A 23986-nucleotide genomic window follows, 5' to 3' on the forward strand; every position below is an offset into this window, starting at 1 on the left:
AGAATGAAGAGAATGAACTGAATTTTAAGCTTGCATAGAAAGATCTAATAGCGTGGTGTTTGTGGTGTCCATTTGCGCCGATTTATTATATGCCACGGCTGTAAGATAGCATTATTGATATTTCTTATTCGATGAATGACGTATTCAAGAAAGCCATGCGGAGCACTAGTCCTGTGTGGCGCCTTGCCTTCTCCAACGTTGTTGTCGGCGTGATGATTTTGCGCTGTGGCTTGGCATGAAAGAAGTAGTTGACAATGATAACTACTACGTCATTCTGGATTTCTTCCCTATGAATTCCTTTGATTTGAACCCCACCCGGCCCAAGTGAGAACATGCAGTTTAAGTAATTTCATTTGAATAGTAGTGAAAGTCCAATCTCTAGCGTTTTTCAATCTCGAATCTCGTTTGTCTTGAATTTAAAGCTTAGGTACATGCATACTATCGTTCTTACTATCTCAATTTGATTCACAATCAAACGTGTGCTTGATCATTTGTTGATCATCAAAAGCTATAAGACGATCCAGTTACCACTATGATACAAGTTAAACGACTGATTTTAAGGAGCCAAGTGTTTAAAGGCGTAAGTAGACAGCAAGTGCATAGTACAACTTGTATGAGATGCGGAAGAAATAACCTTAAATCCCCGCCTCGGGAACCACGGTTCCGAGACCATCAGATGTCCTGTTCAAGCATGCACAAAGGGCTGCTTTCGGTCTTTCCCCAATTTGTAATGGAGAAGCCATTCCAATTGGCTATTTCGCACATTAAAGATCATACATAAATCACAAAAATAAGCTTAAATCTCTCGTCCGAGAGAAATGACGAACTATGAAGTCATTGATGAGAACAAGAACTATAAAATTATCAAATATCATAACAATATTCCTTCTTGTGCACTAACTTCCTTGAGTACCTAGTGGTATAAGTGCCTACTACCAATCTTCTATTTTATTATCATGAGCGACCCAACGAACCCTCACATCACAGACCGTACTACGCCCCAATGGGGCCTCTACCAGCGGGAGAACTTCTGGAAAGCCAATGAAGGCCAGACACCGCTTTTCAACACAGGTAGATGACCATCAACTGATCGTAATTAACTTTAGTCTCAGTTGTTAACTCACGCGGCTTTACCAGACCCTCGCAAGCTGGAGGAACGAGCCAAAGAACGCCTCAGTGAAGGTGGCTGGTATGTACCATATTTATCTACATACGCACTAGTTGACTATGTATCCCAATGTCAGCATTACTGAAGCATTCAATGTTCTCCAGGTACTATGCCTCCTCCAACGCAGGAATGTCGACAACCCATCTCGCAAATCGCCAAGCATTCTACCGCCACAGAATCATCCCCAACCAACTAGTCGACACCAACAAACGCGACACAACAACCTCAATCTTCGGCCACAAGGTCTCTGCTCCCATCGGGTTCGCCCCGATCGGCATAAACAAGATCTACCACCCATCCGGCGAATCCGCAGTTGCAAAGGTAGCCGGCGAACTAAACCTGCCCTACTGCCTCAGCACAGCAGGAAGCACATCAATCGAAGACGTGGGCAAAGCGAACGGAACAGGTTCCCCGCGCTTCTATCAGCTATACATGCCACACGATAACGAGCTGACGCTCTCACTGCTCAACCGAGCATGGACGTCCGGCTTCGATGCACTGATCCTCACGACGGATACATGGCAGCTTGGCTGGCGACATGACGACGTAGCGACGTCGAATTATGCGTTTTACCGTGGTTTTGGAGCCGACCTTGGACTTTCAGACCCGGTGTTTCGGCGGCGCTGTGCGGAGGCCGGGATTGATCCTGATGTGGATACGGTTGCGGCGTCGGCTAAGTGGATTGATTCTGTTTGGCATGGGCGGGCGTGGTCGTGGGAGAAGATCCCGTGGTTGATTGGGGAATGGAAGAGGATTTCTGGGGGTAGGCCGTTTGCTATTAAGGGGATTCAGTCAGTGGGAGATGCGAAGAAGTGTGTTGAGATGGGCGTTGATGGGATTGTGGTTAGTAACCATGCTGGACGGCAGGTTGATGGGGCTGTTGCTAGTTTGGATGCGCTGGAAAAGATTGTTGAGGCAGTTGGTGAGAAGATTTATGTTATGTTTGATTCTGGAGTTAGGGGGGCGAGTGATGTTGTGAAGGCTTTGGCGATTGGAGCGAAGTTTGTGTTCATTGGGCGGTTGTGGATTTGGGGGTTGAGTATTATGGGTGAGGAGGGGGTGCGCCATGTGATGAAGTCGTTACTGGCTGATTTGGATATTTTGATGGGCGTGGCTGGGTTCAATGGTGTGGATGATTTTGATACTTCGATCCTTGGTAAGTGTTTGTGGGGAAAGGGTCCACTGTCTCTATTGAGGCATCTGCTGACGTTTATTCAGAGTCGGGTCCAAAGTCTTATACGTTGATTCCAGAGCGGACACTTTGAAGGAAGTAAGATAAATCAAGAAAGTCAATGTAGAGATTTCAGTTGATGGATTTCCATCGTCAAATTACTATGTTCTATTGTACATTGATGAGAATGACATCTGGAACTGAGAAATATTCAAAGGTCCCAGGAGACATGAAAAGGGTAATGCAGCTGTAGGTGCAAATAGCGATAGTAAACAAGTCACCCACATGATGAACGAATGGTATGTGCGAAAAGGATATCAACGAGGTGAGGAAATGATCCGCAAAATATGGACAGATGGTCCGGTAAAGATATGCGTGAGACCCAAATATGAACAGATAGAACGCCTCGGAAATGATAGGTAAATGCACAGGGGGCCGGTATGACGGGTGAATAGACTTGGAGTTGCCATAATCCGGGGGATTGAGTTGAAGAGAATGAATGGGTCGCACTTTTAAACAAAGATGGCGGCGATTATTACCAAGAGCGAAGGTACAACTGTGACCGAAAAGTGAGATCCTGAGTTGAGAGATGTCATGGACGTTGTTGAAGCCGCTGCAGCGGCAGTAGCAGTACTTTTTCCGGTGGCGGCAGAGCCTGCAATCGTAGTGACACTTGAAGGGACCTTATAAGTCCCATTCCCAGTGGCAGTGGCGTTATCCAGCGTTCCAAAGCCAATCTGGGCATTGTCGAAATCAAAGACCGAGTACACGTTTTTCAGGAAAACATCACCAACGAGCCAGTGGTCGACTCCGGAGGATTGATAGCCCACAATAGTCGACGCACAACCATCTGTACTTGAGCCACCAATATAATCCTCAGGCGAGATAGAGTACTTGATACCAGAAAATTCAAACTCAATTGATGTGGTGGAGTTGCACGGAATGATATAATTGTCACCCGATTTCACGGAACCGGGAACTTTGGCGAACAATGTTGCTGCATCCGCAGGTGGGATCAGGATATACGTGGTGCCAGTATCGATGGTAGCGGATTTGCCTGAGAAGCCGCACGCCTTGCCATTCACGTAGGCATCGCCCAGGGGAATGGACCATATGTCTGAGTCGGTAGCGGTATAGCTGATGTTGCCGTTGAATTTGGTAGTATCAAGTCGTCCAAAGTTGACCTCGCCAGTTCTCGCATCATCTGCAGCGCGCGATAGACTGAACCCAACAATATTAGAGGAGAGATAGCCAGCCTGTGCGACGGCATCCATGAATGAGGGAATCGTCCATCCCGCAGTTCCTGATCGGCCCAGTCCAAGAATTCCGTCTATAGGATAGTTTGCAAAGGCCGATGTTGCCGAGGTGGCTTGTCCAAATGTAAGGGTGACATCCATGTCCGCAATTGACAGTTTGTCTTGACCCAAGCCACCCTTGATGGTACCGCTTCCATAACCAACAGTGATAGACGAGCTGTTCGAGGTGTAGCTGGTTGAGTTATCTGTGTCGAAGGTGTTGTGGCGTGTGCACACCGAGTCCGTGCAGTCGGAACCAAATACCCAGGTACTTGGGGATCCAGTATCAAGGGCCAACCACATTTGTTCTTTCTGCGACCCAACTTCCACCATTGAGAAATAGGAGTAATCGTTTCCATTTTGATCCAGTGGGGCACTGTTGGGTAGAGTCGGAGTATTGGCCTCAACAATGGTGTAGGAATCATCACGGCGGACGGGGAGCTTTGTGATGCTGAGGGTCAATGGCTTGGCGTCCGTGTTGTCTTTCGTGGAGTCATCCGGTTGGAGGGTCCAGGGTAAAAATCGACGTTGCAGTGTCTCCAATGTCGAGACACTCGCTGGCGAGTCAAGCTTGATCTCAAATGGATAGAAGGCGTTCACGCCCATTGACAGACCTGCAAGGACGAGACATGGTGAGAGACGCATGATCCCGCGAAAGGATCTAGTAGCGAGCGGACTGATTCTTCATTTGTTGGAACAGAGCGAAGGCGAACAAGTCTTCGATCTGGAGCACTTCTTTCTTCAAATTGGTAGTAATCCGGGGTTCTCAGGGATGTGGAGGTGGTGGAGACGTTATTTTCGGAAGGATTCGTCAAAAGGGTGCGGAGTGAAATAGTCAAAGCCGAGGTGAAGCGACGAACGGGAACGAGTGTATGTTTAAATTGAAAAGAAATCAAATGCAATTAAAGAGAGACAAATGGCAAAAAAAAAAAGCGACATTTAAAAAAGCACGAGGATTGATAAAATCCAAGGAGCTCAAGAGGTTGGAAGAGATCAGTGAGGGGGCAAAAAAGAGCAAGGCGGCTCCACCCACCGAACCACTGGTTACGCTGCTCATAATCCCCTGACAAGAGCTACTAACCCACGCTGGGAGTCAAGGGTCCACCTTTTTGTCTCTTCCAGGGTGTGATCGTCCTACTCCCAAGACTTAGCCAAGCGCTAGTCCAAGGTTCGTCCGTTTAGTGGCCAGTCCAATTGGGGTTCCTGTTTTTGTGAGAGGCTAACAAACAGGGAATGAAGGTTGGACAAGTCTAATTCAGATTGCGGTGGATATCTGCAAGATGAGTTGATCATTTGATATTACATTCAATTATGGAGAGTGGGAAGTACAGATCTTCCGACTTGAATAGGGGTAGCATTGGAACATTGGAACGGGTGTTCATGATTTAACGCACGGAGCGCGAGTTGGCTTGGCGTGATCGACGTGACTGGTCAGTTCATAACAATTCCATAGTTATCAATGACTGGATCAACTGTCAGATAAGCGGCAATGTAGCCCTATACTCGTATATGCTGGGCTGATGGAATGTTGGCGTGAATAAATGGTAAATGAGGAATTATCTGTACGGAATCTCTCAATTATTTATGCAAACTCAAGCCACCACAGCAATTCCAAGGTCGTATCATCTTTATTTTTAGAGAAGTCTAATGCACCTAAAAAGAGGCTGAAATCAATGCAGATCTAGTGTTGCTGGCTCGGGAAGCCGATTGGATCTATGACATCTCCATAGTTGTCCATGTCCTCTCTTCTTATCTTCAATGTTTAATAAACAATTACCCAAATAGTAAAGAGGAGGTCAAGGACTTTGGAAGTCTCCCGCTAGTCAAGTTGTCTCCGGGTATCCATAACTGTACTCCCGAGATCAGACATCACTTTTTTCGTACATACATCTACCCACGACTTTGGGAGCTTGATACTCCATACTCTTTACTTTTTTACCTAACATCCAAGTTTCCTGGCAGTATGGGTAGGCGCCGCCGGATTCCTTCAGTTCTGGTCTGTCTTTCTACATACGCCTCTGCAGACTTCAACAAGCGGGACAGACCAGCCAATACTTATCGAATTCAGGGATTTTCCCTCATGCGTCCTGCCAGTAGCCAATTTACGGCTTTTAACACATCACAGCATCCGCGTGGGGTGGGTTGACAGCAACCTGGAATATGCCGTCATGAGAACCTCAAATGTTTTGATATGAGACAAGAGAGCCTTCAAAGACGGTAATGACCTGCACCTGAGTTCAACGCCAGCCTTCTTAGTATGCTTCTCAATTCATCTTGACTATAATCGGTTGTCACTACCAATCCATAACTCCTCCTACCTATGATTTTTTCTAACTTGCTCCGCCGTGGTGCATGTGGTGTGTTTGTTGGCGTTTTAAGGCCGGCCCAGAAAGGTTGGCCCAAAGTATTTAGAATCCAGACTAAACTTCACTATGCATGCAGAATCCACTCATTAACAGCCTCATGTCGTCAGTCAACATTTGAAGGACTACTAGTCTGCAAGCAGTTTAAGGTTGAAAATAATATAGCCCTAGCCCTTGATCCTCTCGGAGAAGACCGGGAGAATTACCCCGGAAAGACGAAAAGGCACTCAGTGGCTCAGGAAAAGCAAAATTGAACGACCAGCTGACCTGTCTATGGTTATTTTTGACATCACGACGCATTCCGTGTTGATTTCAAGGATGCATACTTGAGCCATTGTATGAATATGGCAGATGCTAATAGGTAGCCAATGCCAGTCCCATAAACCATGCACGACCGGTTCTCGCCTCGAGAACTAAATCCTCCGTGCTAAGTATACGCAGTAAAAACCTTTGACGTCAGCCTATTGCAAATCCAATTCCACTCCATACCCCGAACCAACTTCCTTAGCCGACCCCCGGGACAACGAAGTCGAACAAAACACATCACCGGAGCACAGTACTCCCCGTAAAAGCTCCAGCGTCTCGGGGTGGATAAAAACAAACCAGCCCAGGTAAAGCGAAACGCAAAGATCTAATCTCGGGAACCTAAAAGAAATCCACAAATAATGGTACCTAGATGAGGATGTGTTGTGGTTGGTTGAGGGGGAAAATTCCTTCAAGCGTGGGGTGTGGATCTTGCGTCACGCCATAGTCCCTTAACCGAGTTCCTCCGCGGTATGGGGTAGAATTGAAGACTGAAGAACCGACGGGATGGAAATCTCTACTCGGGTCTCATGACCTCGGGTTTATCGGGGATTAAATTGGCGTGGAGGTTGAGAATTTGCGGGATGGTCGGAGCGTTTGGTCCGGGTATGTGTAGATCCTCCATTGTCGATCCGGGATCTGGTTGTAGGGCTTGCGTATACCTCGGTAAAACGAAAATTAGATTCGGATGGCTTCAATGGTAGAAGGCTTAGGGAGGATTGCTAAATTTGATTACGCACAAGGTTTGTATAACTATTAATTTTCTTGGGAATTTTTTGGAGTCATGGAAATCAATCGACTTTGGTCCACTTGATCCGGGCTCTGGAGTGAATCAAGATATAATCAAATAGCATAAGATTCTCTGAAAAAAACAGTCAAGGAGAGCACTTCTCCAAAGACAACATCAATATCAATATTACAAAACCACAAACGCTAGTTCCAAAACACATCCAGGATCAGAATCGATCCCGGAAAATAAGGAGAGAAAAAAAATATAAAGAACATAGAAAACAAGTAGAACAAACTCGAGCCGAGCACCAAGAAAATTCGTGTTCATCAGCCATCAGATCTCGAAGTTCATTCAATCAAGGAACCAAGCCCAGCTTAGTTCCGCACAGAAGACTGTTTGGGACCAAGGACATCATCCAAAAATCCAGCCCACAACTCCTTAGCAATACCAGTCTGACCAACGCCGGAACCATTAGCCTGGCGCTGAAGCATCTCGCCGGTCCTTGAGCGGCCAACAGCCTCGGTAAATGAGAAGGGATCCAGATCCACAGCGTGGTTATCGACGACCTCGCTCATAGCGCTGGCAGCGACGTCAGCGCCGGCACCGGCGACAGTGTAGATCTGGGGCTTCATGGGTGGGGCGGAAGTGGAGTGGGAAGCTTGGTGGGAGGATAGGTCGGGAAGGACCGGAACACGGGGTGAAGAGAATTGGAGGGGGGCGGCTTCAAGATCGGCCATGGAAGGCATGTAGACCAGATCGACAGTGGAGTTGTCTCCGTTGGCCTTTGAGGAACGGGAAGTGTTGAATTGGCGGGAGGAAGAGCTGGAAGGGGGATAATGTTAGTGAGATATTTCTTTGGGACGATGTCTGATATATGGTAAGGAACATACTCGGAGAAAGCGCTGCTGTTGATTCTGCGCATGGCAATGCTGAATGCACGGGACTGGAGGACATCGTGATTGGCGAGGCGTTCGATGAGCTGGAGGCGTTGGTTAGATCAATTCATTATGACGTATTGGATGTGGTGGCTCAGTGGCACATACCTCGGACTTGCTGCCAGCAGCACGGAGAGAGCGTTTTTGGCACTCAGCCTTCAGGTCTGGGAGGGTACGAGCAGCGTAAAGAGAAGCCTTATCAGCAGAGCCGGCGGGTTGAGCAGACTTGACGCCGGTGATGTGAAGACCACGACGGGCGATGGGGGCAACGGAGTGCTGGTTGGAGATCTGGCGCAGAGCACGCAGAGAAGTAGAGCGAGGGGCAGCCATTGTGTGGAAAGTTTGCAATGTCGATATACAAAGCTAGGGTAGGATTCAGGAATGTGTAGGAGTGTATAAGGTAGAAGATGGGTATAGAGTGATATAAGTGTATGGGAAAAGCGGGAAAGTCCAAGGAAAAGGACAAAGATCAGATACGGTACAAGGGAAGAGTTCACGGGGGGGTGAGACCAACAGGCCCTTTATAGAATATCTGTACTGAGCAATGGACAGCTCACGGGGGGAATGGTTGGGGAGAGCTATGAATCCACTTCTTGGCGGTCTGGACCCGTTATCGATAGTGGGATCCACGTTCCAATAATTTGTCCGCAAATCTTCCAAGTCTTGACGTCCACTACTCCATATATTCTTTCAGGGGGTGATAAGGTAAAAAAAGAAAAAAAAAATTAGATGCTTTCAGATATGACTTAGAATTGACCACTTGTAGAGCAAAAAAAAAAAAAAAAAAAAAAAAAAAACATGATCGTTGCAGGACAAAGTTCCCTACGTACCACCCGAATTCTAAGGTCGGAGATCTACGGCGGTAGAACTGAGCATGTACCCGGTACTTGACGATCGGGTCTGGAGAGTACCCCGTACTCCCCGTCCCCACTCAACACTGAAATGTTCAGGTGACTCAAGTCACTCAACTAAGTCGCTATGTACTCGGTACATCACAGTACATCCATAATGGCATCATCAGTTTCCCCTCGGATGATCATTGCCCGGTGTTATTGGGGGCCTTTCCCGTGCATCTGCATGGAGTAATGGAAACCTTCCTATAGACTAGCCCCAGGAGGAAACGGACGCTTAACACACCCATGATCCTCAATCACTGCCACCTGAGTGGCTTCTTCCCCGCCGGAATTGACAAGCTCACAACCGCCCATGCATCAACTCCGCGTAAGCATTTCCAGAACTTTGTAATCGACGAATCAGGGCCCCACTAAAAAATGGATCTGCCTTCGTCGCAGATTGTTGAGAAGTGCCATCCCATGATCACATAGAGAGCGGTGAAGACGTGTGCCTCAATCTACGTAGGGAAATAAAGGATAGCAAACGCGATCTATTCTTAACTTTCAACTTCTCTCTCTTGTTTTTCCCGCCGGGAATTCTTGCTTATGGAGGGAATCGAGTCGCGGATGCCCCGGAATTCAAGATGCCCCATATCAATGATCAGCAGACCCTATACGGTGGCGCAGTCTTTCCATTTTTTTTTGGACATTTTCTGCCATCGTTGGGCTAGGGGCAATAGCTGAGTAGCTGTAAGGGTCAGGGCAGTGTCATCTCGGACTTGGCGGGATTCCTCAGATTCTTTAATTTTTTTTTTTTTTTTTTTTTTTTTGCCCCCCTGGATAAACAAAAGATATCATTACTCCGATATTTTCTTGTTGCTCTTCTATAGGCAAGTCCTGAAGAAAAAGGCAATATTTCAATCATGGCCCCAGTGGTGTGGCAAATTTATTCACATCGTGTCCCATCCCTGGCTAAAACATTTTGTTAAAAAAAAAAAGAATCCCCCCTCCCGTGTGTGTCTTGCGACTATTGCCATTCGCCTTTAGCTATGGTCCAAGCGTTGCGGGAACGGGAGGTCGGAACCAAAAAGACGATATCTCTGGTCATAAGGGGAAGAAGTTCCTGGAATGTTTGAATTGGCAATTTTCTGTGGCCAACAATGACTCTGTCCTCAAAATCATGGCCCTGATCGTACAAGTTGATTGGGTATTTCCAAGGAATCCCTGCAAGACAAACACGGGTTTAGCCAGGACAAGCCAGTACTTGTTAGCAATGTGAAAGAAAATGTCCATCGGGTAAAATAGCTAACTTCGAAACCTACTCAAGACCTCGAGCAGCTGATCTCTTTCCAGAATCCAACCAGATCTTGCCGGTCGCAACTGGGCTCCACTGCTTAGTTCTCTCCCGGATTTTCCCCCACACTGCTACTACTACTAGCTTCAAGCCACATCTTGATCGGCCTTAAATACAATTGCTTCTTCCGCCCAGTACGCAGTTTCTGAGTATGAACAAGGGTATGCATACGAATACATCTGTGTATGCACTTGGTGTGTTTTGTGATCTAGGCGACATTTCGATATGTAGCCTGAAAATTCTGCAAATGGCGTTTGTGCCCTGAACGTGCGACTGTTCAAATGCTATCTTAACACGAGATCCACTCCCTGGTTGTGGGATGCAACATATCAAAGTGCTCAGATTTTACACTTTTTTTCTGTCAAAAGACTCTAGTATACACGTCCAGATGACCACTGATTTGCGCAAAAGTAGAAATCAATCCCACTCTAGTTCACCCTGTGTAGAAATGCATCTATCTATTCAAGATCGCAATCGAAGAGTAGCATCTCCGTATCCGTAAGCTGAGAGGGGACGATCTCGGGGAGGGGAAGACTGTCTAGTGTGGTTTGGGTTGATTCGTATAAATCCTGAAAGCTGGACTCACCGCTGCTTCCGAGAAGCGGACCATCTGTTTCATCATCGACGTCAGTGCGTAGTGTTTGCGGGGAGGCTTCGAGTTCCCATTCGTTGTCAATTTCTAGGCTCCAATCATTTCCAAAGTCGAGGATTTCCCCCTCATGAAAGATGTCTTCTGTAAATGAAGCCGCGACGGCTCTCTCGGCATTTGTCTGGGGTTCGTCCGTCCCCTGGCCCTGGGAACGAAAAGATCCAAGTTTGTTTCCAAACTTTAACTGGCGGAGATTGGTTTGAGCCATGCACCACAAGCTGTCCGCGATCCACTGTTTGCCATCTCTGTGTATCTTCGAAACTTCTTTCTGCAAAATTGGGTTTGAGGTAGTGGCCAACATCGAGTTGACTGCTTTGGCGATTATGGGGCATGAAACGGATCTTTGATTCATAGCCTGCTTTTGTTAACAGAATCATACCAGCAAAATGAGCAGCCAAATCATACTTCACGATATTCGGGGTTGAAAATTGCCGGAGCAAGTTGCTGAAGGGTTTGGAGGTTGTTGTCAATGACGTGAATGCCAGAGAATTTCGTTGTCGCAGAGGACAGCAACTTCTGAAGACAAAAGTCCACTAGGGCATGCAAAGACCGTGATGAATGGTCAATTCTATCTTCCAAAGGTATCATATTGTTCTCTGTGAAGTTTGTAAAGCCCGCATATGAGTCCAAAGTCAAATCTGCCGCCAGGTTGGGGCATGATAAGAAGTGGAACCAGGGTGCGTTTTTGTTGTTAACTGTATTCCTGCGCTCGTGTGGATCTTTCTCTGGGCGAAACAAAAAGCCGCAGTCCAATGATATCTCGACTGTAGTCAAAGATACGACCGGCATTCCCTGGGGAGCGTGAGTATCTGGGGGGTTCTGTAGGATGACGCTTAAGAATCGGGTCTTTGTAGCGGAGGGCATGGTAAATTTTCTGTAAAGCCCGAACACAAGCAAATATTCGTCAGGGTGGTCGGGGTTCTTAGAAAGCCCATGGCTCTTGGGTGCTATCGTAAACCCGAGATCCAACCACACCTTTTAGGACAATGTCAGTCAAATGCAGACACATAGGGAGCCAGAGTATTGACAATGACTTGCCTTCGAGTTACACAGCATTTTGTCTAAGCTGGATATCAATTGAGGCCCAATGTGCGCCAGTCGCAAATCAAAACGGACGAAGAAGCATAGCTGGAGCTCGGGGGCTTCTGTGATCCACGATGTCGTTGGATCTGGCCATCGATGAGGGTATGGATCTGTCTCGGTTGAGGGGTAGGTAAGATAATTCAGGTTTGCAGTAGCTGCAAAGTGTACCTGGATCTGTGATTCTGAGGCATGAAGACGACATTGGCCTAGGTCGACAGTGTGCCTCATTGTGGGGGTAATTCATCTGGGATATGGATGTCAAGACAACCTTAGAAAGCCTCAAATGTTGACACTACTACCTTCGAATTTCCGAATCCATGGATGATGTATGACTGAAAGAGGATCTGAAGCGTTGGAAAAAAGCGTTCTCTACAAAAATCAAATGGGAAACCTGAGGCCATAACAAAAGCACATGATCTACAAATTCACACATAACAACAACCTTTGGAGCAAAGCACTGGAATATTGAATAGGAATATTTCCCAACTCCATTATCATATTCCAGGGCTATATAAAATCATGGAACCCGATCATGCATTCAAACTACTAGGTACATAGATTTGGATTTGCATGCTTTCATATGTATGGGTATTTTATCGAAATTTTAATGCTCTGGTTATGCAGACATACTAGTCTGCACTGATTGGTTAAGCATAAAATGAGAAAAGTCACAAGCAAATATACATAGCATAAAACCTTGGAATCCACGGAATTGGATTCTGCTAAAAAAACGGGGTCCCCACAGTTTTATCACGTCCTGAAACCAACTGCACCACATCGATCGGCGGGTCAACGCGTGGAACGGCCGTTATCAGCCGATGTACCTCTTATCGATAAGCATCACGTGCAGTCCCCCATAAGCTGGCCTCAAAGGACCTTCCACGTTCTTTCGACTTTCACGGTGCAACAATGCCCGAGGATGAGGGACACAATGGCCCCTTTACTGGCCAAAATGGACCAGACGAGCACGAAGCTCAGTCCTTCCTGACTCCGTCCACCGAGGAGCCTGACGACCTCATAGTCCACCATGGCCCTTTCATTTCGCCCCCAGGGACCATGCCGAACACTAGACCTCATGCGAAGCGCCAATCTTCAATATCTCAGCCAACACCCGATGGACAACGTCGCACGCCGCGTACTTTAAACCGTGTTCGATTCGACCTGGACGAGGAATCTGAGGGGGACAACCACCAATGGAGTGAGGAGGATCACGAAGAGAACGAACGCGCTCACAGCCCTGATGAGGCTGTGTGGCTAGACGAAGAAGATTATGAGCTTGGAAACCGGAACACACCTGGGGCGCGCCATGGGGGACAGTCTGTGCCTCTTTTGACCGATATCGAAGCCCCAAGTGTGACCCTTGCTACCTCAGATGACTTCTTTCCCGAGGAACACTTGGAGAACGCGCGGCCTCGAAGTGGAATGAAGATGGCGTTTATGAATATGGCCAACAGCATCATTGGGGCGGGAATCATTGGTCAACCTTACGCACTCCGCCAAGCGGGCATGACAACGGGGATTTTGCTGCTGGTGGCATTGACCATAACGGTGGACTGGACCATCCGACTGATCGTGATCAACTCAAAATTAAGTGGAGCGGATTCATTCCAAGCTACTATGCAGTATTGCTTTGGAAAAAGTGGACTTGTGGCAATCTCGGTTGCACAATGGGCCTTTGCATTCGGTGGCATGGTCGCATTCTGTATCATCGTCGGCGATACGATCCCGCATGTCCTAGGCGCTCTGTTTCCATCACTGCGAGAAATCCCTTTCTTGTGGCTATTGACAGATCGACGGGCTGTGATAGTTCTTTTTGTATTATGCATCTCTTATCCTCTGTCATTGTACAGAGACATTGCCAAGGTTAGTTCCTATTGGTTGTACTACAAGCACTTCCGAAGCTAATCGCTCCACAGTTGGCAAAAGCGTCCGCGTTGGCTTTTGTCAGTATGATCATCATTGTGGTCACTGTCATAACACAAGGTTTTCGTGTCCCAGCAGACTCACGGGGGGAAATCAAGAGTCATCTGCTTGTCAACTCCGGATTCTTCCAGGCTGTTGGCGTTATATCTTTTGGTAAGTTATTTCCACATCACGGGTCTTGACTAAACCGCTAACAAAAATTAGCATTTGTTTGCCGTAGGTTTGTTCGTTTCGAAAGAAGATATGGATACTAACCATCCTTCTAGATCACAACAGCCTTTTAATCTATGGATCGCTGAAGAGACCTACCCTTGACCGGTTTGCTACCGTTACCCATTACTCTACGGGAGTGTCTTTGATCATGTGTCTTGCCATGGGTATAGCGGGATTTCTCTCTTTTGGCTCAAAAACACAGGGCAACGTACTAAACAACTTTCCATCCGACAACATCTTAGTCAATATTGCTCGATTGTAAGATCCTCTCGTTGGTCTTTTTCTGGCTACATTCGCTAATCCAATCCAGTTGCTTTGGCTTAAACATGTTGACTACGCTGCCCTTGGAGGCTTTTGTCTGCCGATCCGTCATGACGACTTACTACTTCCCAGATGAGCCATTCAATCCCCACCGACACTTGATCTTCACCACTGTTTTAGTCGTGACATCTATGGTGCTAGCATTGATAACGTGTGACCTTGGTAGCGTGTTTGAGCTGATTGGAGCGACCAGTGCGGCCTCTCTGGCGTACATTTTCCCTCCACTCTGTTATATCAAACTGAGCAGCGTCAGCCGCCGAGAAAAAATCCCTGCCTATCTTTGTGTTGTCTTTGGGTTGGTTGTCATGGGTGTCAGTGTGGTACAATCAGTGGCCAAAGTCATTCGAAGTATGTTTCTCAATTCCCCTACTCCCATCCTTTACTCAAGGCTGACTCTGAAGTAGATGACGGCGGTGGCCATTCTTGTGCGGCTTAAGCCATCTTGATTAGTGTTTAGCCCATGTGCATGCTTTAGCTTTCTATTTTTCTAGTTCATTGTAAATACATAGTCCAGTGATAGACATACCACCATCCTACAATATTGTCTAGTACAACCCATTAATTGCATAGAAACTTGAAATACCCTTTCCTTGGGTTTTATTCTCTTTCAAATGTTATAAGACTACACAATCATACAATCAATATATAGTAGGTACACACCCTCTGGCATGCATAACTTGCAGTGGATGCTGCCCATAAAGGTAGTGGTGATTTACATGTAATAACAGTACATGAGAACCAAAATTGAATCTTGGATGCATCAATTGATGTGCAGCGCCAAACAGGGGATGCTTGATTCCCTGACAGTTTATCTTGTCCGATTGACTTTCTTCGCGTGGACCGACTCACATCGTAATAGCTGGTAATAGGTAGTAGTACTCCCTAACCCTGAGATCAATTATAGTCCTAAAGTTTTTACGAAGTAGCCGTTGACACAGAGGTAACTAGTCATATCTTGGATTGCATAGTAACAGTAGGATATAACGTGATCCAAATGTTTTGTTTACACCCATGATAATCTGCTCACAAACTCTTAACGCGCGTTCCACGCGACTTTTGCTTTTCACTTTCTCACTTCCTTTGTTTTCTTTCTTTTCTCCTTCCCCCACCCCTACAATCTTCTCTCATCTCTTCCTCACTGGCCTTTGCCTTGCTTTGGCAACACCGCCCTCGTTCATCATCATTTTCGTTCATCAGATTCTTTGTCATCACCGGATCCTACAAGCCCCTCTCCCTTTTTCGGGTATTGTTTCATGTTTAAGGTTGCTCGCATGTGATTGGAGTCTCAAAATGGAGTCCGAAACACAAAGAACTGCACGTCTGCAAGCCATGCAAATGGTAGGAGAGCTCTGTAGTTGCCACAGCCTCCCATAAGTATAATACTAATTATATTTCTTCCCAGGCTGATTTAGGGACTGCTCGGAGAGAGCATGTCTCGACAGTGGACAAACACTCGCATTTCGAGAACGTCAAATTGTCGGAGCTTGAGGCACACCGACAATCAAACATCCCTGGAACGCTTGCATACAAGCAGGCACAAAAACACAAAGACGGCTTGCAAGGTTGGCGAGGTAGTACTTAACCACAAATGATCTTCTATCCCTGTTCCGACTGACATGATGACTAGACTTGCACAAGACTGTCAGCGATGAGACTCAGATAGACACGCAACTCGATGATATGATGCACGGTCAGAGTCATCGTGCACAATTGAATGAACAGCTTCATGGATCTGCGAAGCCTACCGTTCCTATTTCTTCAATCAAAAAGAGCCCGCATCTTCCAAAGCAAGCCTTTGCCGTCAACAGATCAACCAATGAGGTGATAAAGAATCATCCATTGCCACCACGGCAGTCTGGCCGTGGAGGAGGTGTCATTGGTGGAAGAGGTCGTGGGAACTTCTCCCCCAAAGTGTTAGTGTGCAAGTTTTTTCTTTATCCAGCTCTCCCGCTAATGAAATTTCCTTTCTAGAAACACTGGCTCGAGAGTCTCGCTTGGACCAATTCCCACTGGAAAGGACCCTGCCTTGGACAGAAACAATGTATCTCCTCCCGTCCGCGGGCGTGGAATATCTAAAAGAGGGGGTTCCTCCTCTCGGGGATCGTTGATGCGCGGGATTACTCGCTCACCCCGAGGAGTGTCGCCTCGCGATGATACTCCACTGTAAGTGAAGTGGCTATTGTTCCATATATCTGCAACCGCTAATTTAATATGTAGATGTCAGCATTTTAACAAGATAGTCACACCGCAGCAGTTCATGGCACAAGTTCGATGGGCGTCGAATTTTGGAGCCATCAGCCAGCAGGAAACAGCCTCTCCTCTTCAGGAAAAGGTCGGAATTTTAGCAAAGCAAGTGGAAGTGGTCCCTAAGAAAGAAGAGCCATTGACGCCCCTAAAGGCTATACACGAGATACCCACAAGCCTGCAAGTTCCGAAAGAAGCAATCTCTCCCCTCAAAAGAAAGATCGGCGCAGTGGCAAAGCAGGTTGAGGTGCTTCCCAAAAAGAAAGAGTCACTGGCGTCCGTAAAGGCCATCCACGAGGAACCTGAAATCTCCAGCGATTCGACTGGATCTGAGGTGCTGTTGGATATCGGAGCTGAAATCAAATTCGAGCCTTCGCTGGATCTATTCTCTAGTCCTAGCTTGGCTGACTTGGATGGCCTTGATTTTGGCAAACAGCCAGGAAACCCTGCTTCTCTTGCCAGTGGAATTATTGAACCGCCCCAGAAAGAAGAAGAAATGGATAAGTTTGCCGAGGTCTTCGCGAGAATTTTCGAAACTATGCCTGGATTGAAGGAAAAAATCGATTCGAAATTGAAACTTAGTCCTACAACTCCTCCGCAGGCGGCCTTCCAAGAGTATCGGTCGCGCGCAACCACTGCTTCTTCCACTGATTCTAGTGGAGAGAAACCTTACGAAGTGGATGTGAGAGCAAGCCCCAAAAACCTTGTTCCCCACGAGGGGATCAAAGGATTCGGAGCATTGCGGTTGACCGAGTCATCCTCTCAGAATTCGGATTCCAAGAAGCCCACCGGGGGCCTCACACAGTCCATCTACGCATCGGCCGCCCCGCGGGCTAACTTCCGTGGCCATAGCCGGGAAAACAGTTCTGTTGTGGCCAGACCGGCTCCAAGGCCCGCCAGAACCATTGGACCCCAGCCATACAATCCATTGGCTGCCCGAGCGGGCAATACGCAGAACACTACACCAGAGCTTCAGACAGTGATTCCCAAGGGGGTGGAAGAGCTCAAACCGCGAATCAGAACCATCGGTCCGCCCCCGTGGCAGGGATCAAAGAAAGCGTGATCATTTGCGCCTTAAGCAACTGCATCAACATGTGTTCTCACTTGTGCTCGGCAAGAAAACTCCATTCTTTTTTTTACTTTTTTTATCATATGGTCGATCTCACATTACATGTTTATCCTCGAGAAGTGGCGGCGCGTGATATGGAGTTTGTGGTAATGGATGGATGGGAATGGATGGGTGGATGGTATTGGATGGGTGGGTGGTAATGAATGGATGGGTGGCGCCTGAATAACACACATGTCTTATGTTAGGGTTTGGATTTCCACTACGGAAGTCGAGAAAGGAATCTCAAAACGTTAAAAAAAACCCCCGTGCATTTACGGAGTATGGATTTGGTATCATTTACTGCTTTTGTGATGAACTCCGTCTTCCAAGGTTCGGCTCGGCGCGGGCCTCCATAGTACCCGCTGGTTAGTCATGCATCTCGAACTCCCCTTTGCAATTTGCGCCCACGCGAAGGAAAGTGATCGACACAAGTTGCGTTGGGCATATTCCCCTCGTAAAATCCGAAAGTGGCGACCGAGGAGTAGCGGTGGAGAAAAGACTCATTTACCAGGTCGGTCAAACACCTTTGTGGAGCTTCTTTTACTTCTGTTTTCTCATTTTCTTCTTGTTATTTTTTGTCTTTTTTTTTTGTTCCCCCAGAGCCGAAGTGCTTTTCTAGTTTCCCATTATGGCCCGTGGGCAAAAGTCTTTTCATGAAAAGCTGGGGTTTTGAAAAATCGGGGTTTTAAAAAAGCCCTGGAGGAGGTCCGTTCGCAGCGACCTGTTTTTTGCTAGTATAAAGTAGCTCTCACTTTGCTTGTATGAAGCTAGTACAGCCACTAAATACGCCTACTGCAGGAACCGAAGCCGGAATCTGGAAAGGGACTCCCGCGTCTCCTAGGCAAGTTTTCTCCAGACATTGAATTGTGATGCATTACTCAACCAGCGTAATTCCCGTTGTGTCATGCACGAGGGATCGACATGGACTTTGAAATGATGTGATCCGCCGGGTCTCCATGCCTGGTTCGGTTGTGTAGAATGAGAAAAACGAACCATACAAGGATACCCATGCTATTCTCGAACCTAGACTATAAATCACTATTGGAACTAAGAATGTGAGGCTTCAAACCCTAAGCTGATGAATTCATTTTGCATTTTGACAAGTAATTTTGGACTGAGTCTAAGCCCATAACTATCATTACATCTTAATAAAAGGGGTTCAAAATTAGTAACTGACGTGGCAGCGATCCAAGCCAAGCGGTGAGCCAAATCCTGAATTCTGTCCTTTGGTTAATTTCCAGGTACAGAGCACCCAGTATCATGCACGAGAAATGGCAATGACTCACAGAACCGAGTAGATCCACTTCGCGTTTCAGATTATTTGAATACAGAGTGGACATCGCAAATTTGGACATCCCTCCAGAGGGACCAGTACTTGATGGACTTTTTTAATTTTCAAGATCTTTGACCAGCCCTTTTTGACCGGGTTTAATGGTAAAATTTGACAAAGAACTCAACATTTGAGACTCTGGAACAAAGAAACGGATAGGTCCGTCTCGGGTTATGAAATAATAGCAATGTCTACAGGTCAATAAGAACTTGAAGAATTATCCAAATGAAACACAGCACCCCAGATTATGCGGCCACGTTTCGGTCTATAGTTCGTCTTCTTGTCAGAGACTCCTACTTAATAGGGAACTGTGGGTCCGTGGATCGCTAGGATATGTAATTAACAGACTTGATCCATCATTTCTGGTCATTGGACAATTGTTGGGCGATCATCAAAAGCCGCTGCAATTTGTAAATTGTTGTGGGGGGGGGGGAGGGGCGGAATTGCGCAAATGAGAAATGATTGGCGCAGCCCCCTATCATTTGAGCGAGCAAACTCGTTCCTTGAAGCTTCTCAACCTTTAAATCGGATCCGAGCACCTGATTGGGTGCACATGTGAGAGTGGCATCCAATTATGTATTATAACAACTCGGGAACGGACTGCGTTGTAGTTGACGGGCGCCTGTTGGTAAAATATATGGATAGCAAGGGAAATCTTTTCAAATGTTGTCACTAAATTGGAGATAGAGCGAGCATACAATGTAAGAACTTCGTTACCAATGACTGCTGCAAGTGCCCAAGGCCCACAAATGGTTTGGGATGATACTGGGTGATGGGAAGCAAAGGACCGGATTTTCTCTATACGTTTACTATTACTACATTCCGAATTTAATTTTCTCCCTGCCCTTATGTTCAGCTTTACATGGTCCCAGAAGCTCAATTTATCGCAGGTCAAACTCGAATCTCATCCGCCTAACACCCCCTTTTGTATATAGTCGACATCCTTGTCTTCTTGAGCAACCCTACGTCATCGCCATCGCCATCGCCATCGCCATCGGACATTATAATCCTTCCTATTCTGAGACGAGACAGGTGAGTGGGCTTTCCCGGGCGGGTGTAAGCAAGAGTATGGGGCTTTCTCACTATCCTCTGTGTGGAGATAAGGATCACGTTTCCGGATGGTTTTGCTTGGGTTCGTATCCCGCGATGAGATGAAAATGGGTTCCTAAAAGAGGACGAGAAGTGAATACATCAACTACCAAGACTCGGATCCAAATGTTGATGAGGAGAATTTCCAGCACTCACTAGCAAGTCTTTCGACTTATCTTCTGCCTGTTCCCTCTCAGCGGGCATTGGAGGTTCTTGCCCGATCATTCTGTTGAGAAAATCGACCACGCCAGTCGTAGCGCTAGCGGCGGCATTATGGATTGCTTCGTGGAGAGACATTCTGGAATAGCGGCTCGGTGAGATCGAGAAGGTAGTCAAGCAAGAGAATATTAGGTAGCCTGGTGAATGAGAGCAGAGTCTGGAGGGAAAGAGTCGGGGATTGGCTTTAAATAATTCGGCTTCGAAGGTCGTGCATTGAGCTTGTGTTGGCAAGTTTTCGAACTTGTGAAAGTAAGCCAATTTCTTTTTGGACACTTTGGGTATCTTTTCGCATGAGAAGCGCCTGTACATATATGTGCATGTGCATAATAATTTTTTTTCCGGCTTAATCTGCCCAGTTGGATTGTCCCATTTTGATCGGATTTTGATCGATTCTAAAGGTGTCCTAAAATGGAGGTGAAGAAAGGCCAGAATATTCAAAAGCGCCCCAAAGTGGGCAAGAGAGGGTCCGGGGATTCATCGCCTCCATGTATATTCTTTTGAAACCCCATTAACTTATAGCCATTACGATTAATATCATTATGACTAGCTGAATTCGAATCAGCACATCTTATATGCACATGTGGTAAATAAGCAGTCTACCATTAACTTATAGGATATGACCTTCTTATTGGACGCCACCAACCCTCAAATTAGTGCTTCCGGTGACGTTGTAACGAGCAAAGAAAAAAAAAGAAGAAAAAACAACTCTTTCATAGGCCAAGGGCCAGCATCTGCCCCACTATAAGAAAAATAAGAAAAATAAATACAAGTCGAAAAATATATAAATCATTTGTTGAATTCAATGTTCCGGGTTATGTACATCGTGCCCTTCATTTTTCGACGTATCATCTCAACCCTACCGGTATTATGACACGTTTGGGCGAAACGTGTCTGTCTCTACGAATGTGGGATACCTGTAAAACTGCTTTCCAGGAAAAAAAGGACGAATCGGGGAATTGCTTCGTACTTTTGGACTTTTGGACTTTGGTCTCGACCTTAGATCGACCTTTGTTTTGACCTCTCGGGGAAGCGGGCGAAGTTCCCCCCTTTCATACGTAGGCGCGACATAGCTTGGGAAGGGCAAAAATTGAATCTATCACCCGCGGGGAATGGAGATTAGACGGGCCTTTGCATGATGGCATCTCTTGTTACCTGTTCATCTCTTCCACGGAAAACATTGTGGAAAGTCCGACCCGGCTCAAATTCTCCAATGTCTCTTTCGACACTGAGAATTCAGCAAAACTGTTACACCTGTCACATTTATGATTGCACTGCCCCAACAGACGAAGGTGGTTATTTTCCCGATCCTGGATGGCTTGTGAGCCCGTGCTCTTCAATGAGGATCCCCGGCTCGGCGCGAGCTTCGTACCGAGTCAGACAGATCCGCTAGATCTTCCGATGCCCTAATTTCTCAAATAATATTTCCTTAATTTATACTAGTATACCTTATAACTGCCGTGCATACGAAAAAAAAAAAAAAAAAAAAAAACAAGATCGACGAGAGTCAAGTCACCCTTTCAATTTTTACGTCAAACGTTTCTGTGTAGTTTTAGTTGTTCGTTTTGCTTTATTTCAATTTTCTGTTCATTTATTCATATTTTATTTTTGAATCTTGTCAAGGGTCAATTAGAGGCCAAGGCGCCTTTCGATCCTTGATTCTGGTCAGATCGGGATTATTCATGATCCAAGTTAAGAATAAGGAGTTCGGATTAAAAATTATCAATTGATTGATTGGCTGGGAAAATTTCTCCCTCCAACGCATCACCCTCTGACATCGAGATGATATCGTATGTACTTCCGAGTCGTATCCCTTAAAAAAAAGGTACGCTATCTGTTTGCCACCTGCATCATCCACACGAGCTACCTTGGTCTCATCCGCATGATGTCTCTGTAGATCTCACTTCGCTTATCCAACATCAGTAACCAGCCGACGCAGGAACGGGTTCTCCATTTCCCCCGGAATACGGATATCCGTAATTTCCAGATTTCGTCAAGCAATAATTGCCGAGGAAAATCACCCATGTGGAGTACGCGTGCCTCAGTGAGATTGCCGTTTTTAGATTTTGAATTACCATACTAGTAGGATAAACACCGTCTAGTGAGAAAAACTAAAAAGATCAGGCTACTCCAAAACATCCTAGGTCGGTACTAGCACTGAGTAAATCCTTATTCTAGATCATCTGGCACTACCTTGTTTAATCAATCAAATTATTTTTACAACGTTGATATCCCGTGCGACTCATTCCAAATCCACCATTCAACAGCAGCCACCAGACACATTCAATTGTACACCGTGGCAAGAATCCAAATCATGTCTATCTGAGAACAACCTCAGGCAACCTCTTTTTGTACACCGCTAATCTGCATGAAGGCCAGCGTCCCTAGTCTGAAGCGAGGCCAGTGAGCACTTGAGTAGAATTTTCTTGATGATTGTAAAGGAAAGCCTGGATTTGTCTTACTGTGGTGTGGGAAGGGATAAGGATTGCGTTTTCTAATCGTCTCGTCTGGACTCGAGTTCTGGGTATCTCTCGATGAGACGAAAATGGGCTTCTAGAACGGACAGCAAGAATCCATTAGTAACCAAGACTCTTGTGTACATATGTACCCAATCTGGAGAGCTTCAAAACGAACTAGCAAGTCCTTCTTTTTTTCTTCTTTGATGGATATTATCGGCTCAGGTCTGTTGGTAACAGGAGTGACGAGAGTGATCACGGCACTGAGAGCGGCACGGGCGGCATTGATTGCTTCTTGAAGGGTCATTTTTGTATATAAATTCTCAAATTATCGGTAGATACGTTCGAATTGATGAAGAAAGTAAAATGGGGAGGAAGAATATAGCTTTATACCACTGGACTTTGCACTTCATTTTGGATATGCACGAAGGTTGTCGAAGTTGCGATTTTTCGAGGAAAAATCGCAACTGTTGGCCAACGTGCATATCATGATTAAATTTATTTTTTTATTTTTCCGTAAGGAGCTGCTCCTTTTTTCTATTCGAGTTTCCTTGGAAATTCCCTGGGCAGCTTGCATTCGTACTTATGTTGTTTCCCGGCGGTAAGCCGCGGATGTTCCTATAGGTTACCTTTGGTACCTGCAGATGTTATGAGTACTAGTACTTGAGTACGACCTGGCTTAATGAAAACTATATCCACTTGTTCCCCGGTTCAATGTTTCTTTGTACAAACAATGTCATTTCATTGAAATGGACTCGGCAGATCACTTCGCTACGTATCTCCCAAAAATTAGAAATTAAAAAGTTGATACTCATCCATTTTGGCTCTTTCAGAGTTTTCGATCGTGTCACTATATGATTAGGTTATTATTTCTGGATTTTTATTTCAAATGTTGGAAATTCCGTTCTATCACCCCCGCTGAGGCCCCAGTCGTTTCACCTTTTTAGCCCCGTCAAGCAGCCTCAACTCTCCATTGATTGATCGACACTAGGAACATTCTACTCCAGTAGATATCAGCCATGTAGTTAGTATTCAAATTGACTGCCGTTTTTTTTTTTTTTTTTTTTCATGACTGGAGATGTACCATTCAGGGCCATATGAGTACTTAACTCAATCAACGGTATATTTGGGATCGGTATGGTTGAGATTCGGAGATTTTCATTCCAGTAAGTTGGGGATGATGCACAATGTGCATGTAGTAG

At 46.1% G+C, this 23986-nt stretch overlaps 8 protein-coding genes across 8 annotated transcripts; 3 read left to right on the top strand and 5 right to left on the bottom strand.

Moving 5' to 3' along the window:
• Positions 1-956: 956 nt before the first annotated feature.
• N7466_001915 (uncharacterized protein) lies at positions 957-2433 on the top strand (the record flags this gene model as incomplete). Its single annotated transcript, XM_057161313.1, has 4 exons — positions 957-1071; positions 1138-1189; positions 1273-2324; positions 2387-2433. 4 exons carry the CDS (start codon positions 957-959, stop codon positions 2431-2433), a joined length of 1266 nt encoding a protein of 421 aa, XP_057024598.1.
• A 418-nt stretch (positions 2434-2851) lies between these two features.
• On the bottom strand, positions 2852-4279 carry N7466_001916 (pepsin-like aspartic protease; the record flags this gene model as incomplete). Its single annotated transcript, XM_057161314.1, has 1 exon — positions 2852-4279. The coding sequence occupies one exon, from the start codon at positions 4277-4279 to the stop codon at positions 2852-2854; it is 1428 nt and encodes a 475-aa protein (XP_057024599.1).
• A 3125-nt stretch (positions 4280-7404) lies between these two features.
• N7466_001917 (SAP domain-containing protein) lies at positions 7405-8295 on the bottom strand (the record flags this gene model as incomplete). Its single annotated transcript, XM_057161315.1, has 3 exons — positions 7405-7852; positions 7921-8009; positions 8074-8295. The coding sequence occupies 3 exons, from the start codon at positions 8293-8295 to the stop codon at positions 7405-7407; spliced, it is 759 nt and encodes a 252-aa protein (XP_057024600.1).
• A 2315-nt stretch (positions 8296-10610) lies between these two features.
• Positions 10611-11665, bottom strand: N7466_001918 (uncharacterized protein; the record flags this gene model as incomplete). The annotated part of the gene is made up of 2 exons (XM_057161316.1): positions 10611-11156; positions 11207-11665. 2 exons carry the CDS (start codon positions 11663-11665, stop codon positions 10611-10613), a joined length of 1005 nt encoding a protein of 334 aa, XP_057024601.1.
• A 1128-nt stretch (positions 11666-12793) lies between these two features.
• On the top strand, positions 12794-14777 carry N7466_001919 (putative amino acid transporter; the record flags this gene model as incomplete). Its single annotated transcript, XM_057161317.1, has 6 exons — positions 12794-13747; positions 13801-13960; positions 14012-14023; positions 14074-14278; positions 14331-14689; positions 14746-14777. 6 exons carry the CDS (start codon positions 12794-12796, stop codon positions 14775-14777), a joined length of 1722 nt encoding a protein of 573 aa, XP_057024602.1.
• Positions 14778-15631: 854 nt separating this feature from the next.
• Positions 15632-17648, top strand: N7466_001920 (uncharacterized protein; the record flags this gene model as incomplete). The annotated part of the gene is made up of 5 exons (XM_057161318.1): positions 15632-15679; positions 15744-15903; positions 15969-16254; positions 16313-16504; positions 16559-17648. The coding sequence occupies 5 exons, from the start codon at positions 15632-15634 to the stop codon at positions 17646-17648; spliced, it is 1776 nt and encodes a 591-aa protein (XP_057024603.1).
• Positions 17649-19990: 2342 nt separating this feature from the next.
• On the bottom strand, positions 19991-20409 carry N7466_001921 (uncharacterized protein; the record flags this gene model as incomplete). Its single annotated transcript, XM_057161319.1, has 2 exons — positions 19991-20188; positions 20269-20409. The coding sequence occupies 2 exons, from the start codon at positions 20407-20409 to the stop codon at positions 19991-19993; spliced, it is 339 nt and encodes a 112-aa protein (XP_057024604.1).
• A 2253-nt stretch (positions 20410-22662) lies between these two features.
• N7466_001922 (uncharacterized protein) lies at positions 22663-23091 on the bottom strand (the record flags this gene model as incomplete). Its single annotated transcript, XM_057161320.1, has 2 exons — positions 22663-22738; positions 22937-23091. The coding sequence occupies 2 exons, from the start codon at positions 23089-23091 to the stop codon at positions 22663-22665; spliced, it is 231 nt and encodes a 76-aa protein (XP_057024605.1).
• Between the last annotated feature and the right edge of the window lie 895 nt (positions 23092-23986).

Source organism: Penicillium verhagenii, assembly GCF_028828195.1.
Source record: "Penicillium verhagenii strain IBT 33310 chromosome Unknown utg000003l_segment0_segment0, whole genome shotgun sequence".
NCBI classification, from domain to species: domain Eukaryota; kingdom Fungi; phylum Ascomycota; class Eurotiomycetes; order Eurotiales; family Aspergillaceae; genus Penicillium; species Penicillium verhagenii.